General features: G+C 33.6%; 2 protein-coding genes across 2 annotated transcripts; one reads left to right on the top strand and one right to left on the bottom strand.

The window, feature by feature from the left end:
- Positions 1-226: 226 nt before the first annotated feature.
- Positions 227-3772, top strand: LOC124640418 (F-box-like/WD repeat-containing protein TBL1XR1). The gene is made up of 8 exons (XM_047178189.1): positions 227-418; positions 706-855; positions 1011-1156; positions 1421-1623; positions 1800-1920; positions 2011-2163; positions 2287-2478; positions 2556-3772. Exons 1-8 carry the CDS (start codon positions 361-363, stop codon positions 3054-3056), a joined length of 1524 nt encoding a protein of 507 aa, XP_047034145.1. The 5' UTR covers positions 227-360; the 3' UTR covers positions 3057-3772.
- LOC124640426 (tRNA-uridine aminocarboxypropyltransferase 1) lies at positions 3762-5113 on the bottom strand. Its single transcript, XM_047178204.1, has 2 exons — positions 4779-5113; positions 3762-4669 (listed from the first exon to the last, which is right to left on the bottom strand). Exons 1-2 carry the CDS (start codon positions 4971-4973, stop codon positions 3944-3946), a joined length of 921 nt encoding a protein of 306 aa, XP_047034160.1. The 5' UTR covers positions 4974-5113; the 3' UTR covers positions 3762-3943.
- Positions 5114-9921: the final 4808 nt, after the last annotated feature.

Raw genomic sequence — 9921 nt, 5'->3', positions numbered from 1 at the left:
TAAATCATTTATATGGCAATAAAACTGTGAGGAGTGTCTGATTAGATATGATATGATTATAATTTTCGGTTGTTTGTGATCTTCCAGAAAATAGGAAGATAAAGAACTGTTATGACAACAAGAGGATTGATGAACAGACGACGATGGCGCCATCTGTACTTTTGATTGCTATAAAAATCAATCAACCGCTGAGAATATCTTTTCTGAAAGTGTGTCTCAGTGTCTGACCACAGACAAAAGATTTTTGCTTTACAATCAATGATCGGTGCGAAGTAAATAAAAGGGGTTAAATGTTTTCTATCGGTTTCTAACGAAAATTGATCAATTTATTCCCCTGAATGTATTAAATTATAAAACAAAATGAGTTTTTCCAGTGACGAAGTCAATTTTCTTGTGTATCGCTATTTACAGGAATCAGGTATGGTTCATTGAACTTTCAGACGCTAACTAGTTCTTCGACGACATATCTCGTTTCTAATTCGTAGAAGACCTGCTTCATCGTAATATATTACACGAGTGAATTTCAATTCATCTACTTAAAAAAAAATATACGAGACAACATTTTACAGCTACGGCGTAACCTCTTGTGGATTCCCCAAATGAATCTGAAAATATCCAAACCTTACATCTTTTACACACCATTCTGTCAAATATGCATCAAATTTTGCTAGATTCAATTACCTACAAACATTTTTTAATTTTCAGGATTTCATCACTCTGCATATACATTTGGTATTGAGTCTCACATATCTCAGAGTAACATCAATGGAGCCTTAGTGCCACCTGCTGCTTTGCTTAATATATTACAAAAAGGATTACAATACACGGAAGCAGAAATAACAATAGGAGAAGATGGTATGTTTTGATTACTTGGAACTTAATTCCCCAAGTGTCTACAAACTTTCAGTAATTTTGCACTTGAAAATAAACTTTAGATATAGATTAATGCTTTCAGTAATCTGTGTAATGAGTCATACGAAGTCCTTGACAACACCTGTCTTTTTCACCAGGCACAGAAACACGGCTCACAGAAAGTTTAAGTTTGATTGATGCAGTCACACCAGATATCGTAGCTGCAAGGCAGAACGCACATAATGCTCAAAAGCAAGCAATTAAGGCAGAACCTGGCTCTGGTGGGGAACAAAATGGAGTTGATGTAAGAATTCAGAATTTTCTCTACTGTATATACTAGAACTATGCAGTACACATAATACAAGGTTGAGCTACAGTTATTATTAAGTGTAAAATGAAATAAATTTTAGAGGGTTTGAAGGATTACTAAGTTTTATGCCTATTTATGTAATAAATTCAGTTCAGTTATAAGTTTCATAGAAATTAATTTTCAACAAACACAAGAGTTTAATTATTAAATTCTTTAAAAAGATAATAAGTAAAGATTGTTTAATTACACTTTCTTCAGGGTACCACATGTAACGCTGCGGCAGCTGCTCCTGGTGGGGCAGCAACTCCCAGTGCTCCAGAGGCAATGGATATGGATCAGTCCATAGAAATCCCTGCCAGCAAAGCCACCGTGCTCAGAGGACATGAATCTGAGGTGTTCATCTGTGCTTGGAATCCCAGCACGGACCTGTTGGCTAGTGGATCAGGAGACAGCACTGCTAGGTATGTAGTTTATTACAAAGTGTTTGAAAGCAAATTAATAAAACATACACTCAAATACACTCCTATTGGGTTAATATGTATGGTACTTGGTAAGGGCACAGGGTTGTTTATATTTATTACTGAACTCTATTATATTATTTGAGTTTCAATCATTTGATGTCATACAATAATTTCAGAATATGGGACATGTCAGACAATCCAGCCACTACCCCCAATCAGTTGGTGTTGAGGCACTGCATACAAAAGGGTGGTGCTGAAGTACCCAGCAACAAAGATGTCACATCATTAGACTGGAACGTAAGTGAATCATGCACATAAAGTACACTATACTTTCTGTAGCAATATTATAACAATCAGTGACAACATTGTTATTCTTTGTCCTTGCAGTGTGATGGAAACCTCCTTGCCACAGGCTCATATGATGGTTATGCTCGCATTTGGACCACAGATGGTACCTTGGCATCAACACTAGGCCAACATAAAGGTCCCATATTTGCTTTAAAGTGGAACAAAAGAGGAAACTATATTTTGAGTGCAGGGGTAAGTTGATAGACTGATTGACTCATGGCCCTAATTAAAAAAGTGATACATAGGATGTGTGAACCAATGGCAGAAGTTAGTGATAACCAATTATTATTATTTTATAGCAATAATTTATTTCAGGTTGACAAGACAACAATTATTTGGGATGCATCAACAGGACAATGCACACAACAGTTCTCATTCCATTTAGCCCCAGCTCTTGATGTTGACTGGCAGACCAACACTTCCTTTGCTTCATGCTCTACTGATCAGTGTATTCATGTGTGCAAACTTAATGCTGATAAGCCAATCAAAAGCTTTCAAGGTCATACTGTAAGTAAACATACAAATATTTTTGCTATTTAATTGTTTATAGTCATCATAATTCAATATTCTTCATATTGTTTCAGAATGAAGTTAATGCCATAAAATGGGATCCTCAAGGACAATTATTAGCATCATGTTCAGATGACATGACTTTAAAGATTTGGTCCATGAAACAGGACACATGTGTGCATGACTTACAAGCACACTCAAAAGAAATCTACACAATCAAATGGTCACCTACAGGGCCTGGAACACAGAATCCTAACATGAATCTGATCTTGGCAAGTGCTTCTTTTGACAGCACAGTCCGCTTATGGGATGTTGAACGAGGTGTGTGCATACATACACTCACAAAACACACTGAACCAGTTTACAGTGTGGCATTTTCACCTGATGGCAAATTCCTTGCTAGTGGATCATTTGATAAGTGTGTGCACATATGGTCAACACAAACTGGAAGTCTTGTGCACTCATACAAAGGCACAGGAGGTATTTTTGAAGTTTGCTGGAACTCACGAGGCACGAAGGTTGGCGCAAGCGCTAGTGACGGCAGTGTATTTGTTTTAGATTTGCGTAAACTATAACAACAGGCTGTCAGAAACACTGTATGTGTGTTTAATCATAAAAAAATCAGGAGATGATTATGAACTTTCAAAAAACAGTTATAAAACTTATAACCTGTATTAAAATGTAGTTGACCCTCAGATTTGTATTTATGGCAATAACTATAGATTGATATTGTATTATCCATAAATCTTAGTAGTATCAGGATTTTCAACAATTATATTATACATGTAAAAGTCAATTTGTTTCCAAGTTAAAGTTTCAAGGCAAGATAATCTGAACTGATACGGATGCAACTTGGTGTGGAGACGGTTAAGACTAGATTTGTTCATACATTTCCTGTTGTGTTAGGTGAAGTATTTCTGTAAGGAAGTAATTGATACTGCAGGAAACATCATATAGTATTTGGAAACGTATACATTATTAATGGTTAAAATTGCCATTGTAAAGCTTTATACTGTAAGTTTATTAAATTATACCTTTCATATTTACTCTATATTGATAATAGTGAATCATTTATATTCCCACTTTCTGTATGTAATTGGTATGTATTGTGATGGTGATATGAGGTAACCATAAAATTAGTATTCATGGAACTCAATATGAATTATTATTGTCAACATTAATTTTAATCTACAAATTTCCATTTACCTATAGGAATTACTTAATTTTTGTTACTTGTGTAATAATAGGAATATTTTTTATAACAAATAAAAGAGTATAAATAGTAAAAGTACTCACATTTCTTAATTTTATTACTGTATTATTCAATGAATTTTCTTATACAGAGTAACTCTTAAAAATTAATTGCTATCACTGAGTTAAGTTATCAATAATTTACATCTCTGATGTTCCTACCTAATATTTAACCTTAAATAGGTGTAGACAAAACTTAATGACACTGAAGCTATGTCATTGGTCTGGTATATGCTAATAAGCTCTCATGCTTGTACAGTTTATGTAATTTTTCATACATAAATTTAAAGAAATACAACAGGTTGTCATATTGTCCTATGTAAGGTTGACACTGGGGATGGTTGTTGTCTTTGTGCACAGGACTGTATACTGTTAGGAATGACTTATATTGTTCACTCCTGCCCCATGCACATATATGTAGCTCCAGCAGCAGCTGATGTAAGGCTTCTATTGTTGAAAGGTACCACCTGGGGCTACCTTTCTGGTGGCGCCAAAATTGGGATGCTCTTCTCTGGAGCACTATTGTGGGTATCTTTTGAAGTCTTTCATCAGCATATATTCCTCTACTCTGGTTCCATGTACTGTCTATAAGAACTACTCTGTCTATTGGAAACTTATGGGCATGCTGAATTTCATTGATGTCTTGATGTTTTAATACTTTTGTCATTAATGTTCCTACATTATAACCAGAAGGTAGTTCTGCTAACAACAGATCAGAATAACTAGGAGCATTGTCTTTTCCAGTAAACAATTCCTGGACAGTTCTAGCCTCTGCTCCTGGAAACAATAATACGGTTTTGCCATCCTGGGGATATTCAGGCACATCTGGATATGTGTAAACGGTGACATCATTTGGTGCTAAAACGGCTGCATGTGCGGAAGTGCTTTTGCCATCTATTTCTCGCCGGTGTTTAATTATATCCACTTTTATTGGAAGCTGAAAAAAGGAGTATACATTAGATCAATGAATGAAACATCATAGATTCCCACGGTCTGTTCTGGTCGTATTATCAGACACCTAGACAAAGACTTTGAGAGTTACCTACCTTGCATTCTGGAATTTTTCCTGCAATAAGGGAAACTGGCACGTAGCATGTATAGCAGAAATACATTCGTGATTTGCCGCACCGCGGACATGCACTGCGGCCTTCTAAGTTGTCTAATGATTCTGAACTTGCAATAACCATTCCCTCAAATGGGTTTTCGTCACGGTTACGTGCTTCTTCGCTTTTGGGATTCATGATAAATTTTGTTTATATTCATTTCCTAACCTCTACCGATATTGAGAAATGACAATAAAACTTGACATTTGATAAGATATGACATCTAACGCTGCGGTTCCATTGAGGCGTAGCGGGTCGGGGCTCAGCTGTGAAAAGAGGTAGTTGTTAGTTGTTCCCACTGAAGCGGAGCTGCTTTGCATATTCGTATCGCATATACAAACTATTGTAGGTATTCAAACTTCTGGTATTCTTGAAAGCCTTTATTAATAGTTAAAGAAATACAATCACATTTTGTTAGGAATTATAACATTGTTCTCACTAGTTTTTACATCATGACAATTCACACCACAGTCATTCTTTTTCATAGACTAACAACCCTACATTTTTTAAATGTCATAGACTATAAATTCCTAACACCTTCTCCTATTTTTAATATATGAACATAAATTAAAAATACCTTATAATTACTTCAGAAACACATCAGTTTTCAAAACATTAACTTAAACAAGTTTTCAAAACATTAACTTAAACACTTCTAATTATAACTCTCAATTTACACAACAACTTTATCGCAATGAAATTTAAATTTTTCTTTATATAGTGGTTTCGTCAACATATCCGCTATCTGATAATTTGTAGGACAATATATAACATCTAAATATCCTTTCTTATAATTTTCGTGTATAAAATAAAATCTCACATCTATATGTTTAGATCTCTTGCTGAATGAACCTGTTTTAATCAATTGGATAGCACTCTGGTTATCAATATTCAAACTAATCTTAATACTGCTACCAATTAATTCACTTATAAAAGTCTTTAAGTATAAACACTCTTTAACGCAATCTGCTGCTGCTATATATTCCGCTTCAGTTGACGATAGACTTACTATCGGCTGTCTTTTGGAGCACCAAGCTATAGGTCCACCTGCCAACATTATTATGAACCCTGTTGTACTTCGTCTGGTCTCTGTACAACCTGCATAATCTGAGTCACAATATGCATGCAATCTTGTAATATCTTTCCCAGCATTATACAAAATCCCTTTATCTCTCGTTCCATTCAAGTACTTCAACACCTTCTTTACTGCTAATATGTCTTGCCTTGATGGATTTTCTACCTTTTTACTTGCTTCATTCACAGCTTGACTGATATCTGGTCTTGACCTGGTTGACAAATACAATAATCCACCAACTAGTTCTCTGTATGGGAAATTTGACGTAGCCACCTTAGATTCATTTTCCTTTCCCACAATGCATGGAGTATCTGCAGCTTTGGAATCATACATATTATATTTTCTAAGTAATTTTTCTGTATAATTCTGCTGATGCAACAAGATGCCTTGTTCTGATCTTTTTATTTCAAAACCTATATAGTTTTGAGGTTGTTCATATGTTTTTAAGATAAATTCTTTTTCCAATTGATGCAAGATCTGTAATAACTTTTCCTTGTCTTTTGATATGGCCAAACCGTCATCAACATATATAGCCAATATTATAGTTTTGTCTTCATTAAAAAACACACACTGATCCGACTTTGAAGCTCTCAGTCCAAGTTTCCTTAAAGTTTCTGTAAATCTTTTATTCCATGTCATTGGTGCCTGTTTTAGCCCATATAGTCCTTTCTTTAAATGACAAATTTTATTAGGCTGTCTTTCATATCCTTCAGGAATATACATAAATATGTCTTCCTTTAACTCGCCATACAAAAATGCTGTTTTCACATCAAAAGTTATCATTTCATATTCCTTTGAAGCAGCAATTGCTATTAATGATTTTATTGCTGATTGACTTACTACTGGACTATATATTTCTTGATAGTCAATGCTTTGCTGTTCGAAGCCTCTTGCTACAAGTCTTGCTTTGTAAGTACCATTTTCTTTTATACAAAATACCCATTTACTTGACAATATCTTGTGTCCTTTTGCTCTTCCTACATCAACTATTTCCCATGTATTGTTACTTTCCAATGATTCCTTCTCCGAATTTATGGCCTTCTCCCAATTATTCTTTTCAGCAGACTTCATGACTTCATCATACGTAAGTAATACATAATCTTGCAGGTAAGCTGGTTTTTTCCGTTGTCGTTTTGTATTTATAGTTTCTATAGTTTCTATCTCTGCAGTATTACTTTCTTTATTTTCATCATTTTCTACTTCATCAATAATATCTGGGATGTTATCTTCTATTACATTACTTTGTTGTTCTAACTCTTCTATTTCATAATAACTGTCATCACTTTCTTCTTCTTGATTTATTTCTTCTTCATTATTACCTGGTATTATTTCTGTTATCACCGAACTTCCTGTTTCTTCATATTTTTCTCCAATTTTCTTATTATTATTAATTATAACAATATCCCTTGCTATTTCAATTCTTCTTTCTTCCTTATTCCACAATCTATATCCATTATTAGTATATCCAATCATGATTAACTTTTTGCTTCTTGGATCTAGTTTCTTAATATTCGAATGTAATTGTTTAGCATATACTATTGAACCAAACTTGCATATATTAGATATATTAGGCCTTTTACCATGCCACATCTCATAAGGTGTCTTATTCTTCAAAGATTCACTTGGTAATCTATTTATAATATAAGTAGAACAGTATACAGCTTCACCCCACATTTCTTTATCTAACCCTGAATCAAATAGTAATGCTCTGGTTTTATCTAATAATGTTCGATTTAGTCTTTCTGCTTTACCATTTAGTTGTGGTGAGTATGGTACTGTATAATCTAGTTTTATTCCCTTTTCAGTACACCATTTTTTAAAATCATTGCTTGTGTATTCACCTCCATTATCGCATCTTATGGTAGATACCTTTTCTGTTCTCTCTCTTTCTGTTTCTTCTATATAATGTTTTAAATTTTCTTTAACTTCATTTTTATATTTAAGCAAGTATATTTTTGTAAAATGAGTATAATCATCCATGACGGTTAAAACATAACTATAGCCATCATACGTTTTGTTTTCGAACGGTCCACATACATCAGTATGTAATAATTGAAGTGGTCTACTGGCTCTGTTTCTTACTGTGTTAAATGGAAGTCTTGTTTGTTTAGCTTGTGTACAGATTTCACATTCGTCTATTTGCCTTAATCCATTTATTTTTATTCCATCTGCCACATCTGGTAATATATCTAGTATTTTCTTTCCTGGATGTCCAAGTCTTTGATGCCATTCTAAGGCAGTGCCATTTTCTTTCATTAACAGTGTTTTTTCTTGCATATTATTATCATCCAAATTAATTTTATATAAACCGTTTTCTTTTTTTCCTGTTAATATTAATTCTGACTCCTTATATATTTTTACATTATCTTTGGTAAATATAACCACTCCTTGATTGTTTGTAACTGCATTAACCGATAATAAATTTTGTGATAAGTCAGGAACAAGCAGGGTATTATTAAGAGTACATTTTTTTCCAATGACTTTACCAGTCCCTTTCACCTCTATTGTTTCTTCATTTGCAGTCAAAACAGATGATGGTTTGCATTCAAAAAATTTTAGTATGTCTACATTTTTGGTCATGTGTGCAGTACACCCAGAGTCTACAACAAATTCTTTCAGTTTTGGTTCTTGAATTTCACCGTTTGTAAAAAATGCCTTTTCTATTCTTTTGTTACTTTTTTCTTCATTCTCATTCTTATTCTTATTTTTGAAAAAACAATTTTCTTCTCTGTGATTAATTTTTTTACAGATTGAGCACTGTTTATTTTTAAACTTACAGTCTTTATCTTCATGGTTGTCCCTTTTGCAGATACTACAGGCTCTACAGTCTTTCTTCATGTGCCCTGTTTTGTTACATTTGAAACATTTTATTGCATTAAACTTTTTCTTTGATGTAGATGAAGATGTAGCTTGAAATGCTAGCTGCTTGTCACTTTCTTTTGCTTTCAACATTCGATTTTCTTCAGCCAGAAGTCTGTTTGTTAAATTTTGAAGGGTTTTCTTATCGTCTGCCATGCATTCCCAAGAAGTTATAAAATAGTTTAAATTATTTGGTAAACAGCTTAGTATTTTGGATATGACCATTTCATCATCTATTTTTGTTCCTAGCTGACTTATACGAAATTGTAAATTTTCTATTTCACTTATTAATTGGGAAAGCGATTGACTCTCTTGTTTCTTATATGTGAAAAACTCTTGTAATAATGCATCTTTGTTTCTTTGCTCAGAACCTTCGAATATTTCACATAATTTTACGTACATTTCACGTGCACTGTTACAATTAATTATGTGACCTTTTAGTTTCTTATCAATACTGCTTATGATAATTCTTTGCACCTGAGCATCTTTGATACTGAAGTCACTTTTCTTGTCATCTTCTTTTGTTTGTGCAATTGTTTTTGCAAGATTTGCCGCTTTTAAGTGTATATTGAATTCAAATTTCCACAATAAAAATGTTTCCGCATCTTTTAATTTTTCTATCTGTATTATCTCAGGTTTTTCCATTTTTTAGTTTTTCACCGTTTTTTATTTTCTTCCTTGTTATTACTGTTTTTTAGTTTTTTTTTCCACTTGTTTTTTATGTTGGGTTTTTCATTACCCAATCCCGGTTTTTAATTTTTTCTTCTCGGGCGTTCTGGGCCCATAACCTATTGTAGGTATTCAAACTTCTGGTATTCTTGAAAGCCTTTATTAATAGTTAAAGAAATACAATCACATTTTGTTAGGAATTATAACATTGTTCTCACTAGTTTTTACATCATGACAATTCACACCACAGTCATTCTTTTTCATAGACTAACAACCCTACATTTTTTAAATGTCATAGACTATAAATTCCTAACACAAACTCCTTCAACAGTCAAGTCACGACAGTGAGCCACCTCGCTCTGTGCTCTACACTGAATGGATAGGGCGTAGTAGAGAAAGATAATCTAGCCCGTTTTCCCGATATTTTAAACAATTTAGGTCCTCTTCGCTGTTGCTGTTGCCTTTGAAACGGAATGGAGAAGA

The sequence above is a fragment of the Helicoverpa zea genome, chromosome 2 (assembly GCF_022581195.2).
Source record: "Helicoverpa zea isolate HzStark_Cry1AcR chromosome 2, ilHelZeax1.1, whole genome shotgun sequence".
Lineage (NCBI taxonomy): Eukaryota > Metazoa > Arthropoda > Insecta > Lepidoptera > Noctuidae > Helicoverpa > Helicoverpa zea.
The sequence above is the reverse complement of the archived record's forward strand: the minus strand, read 5'-3'. Positions and strand labels throughout refer to the sequence as shown.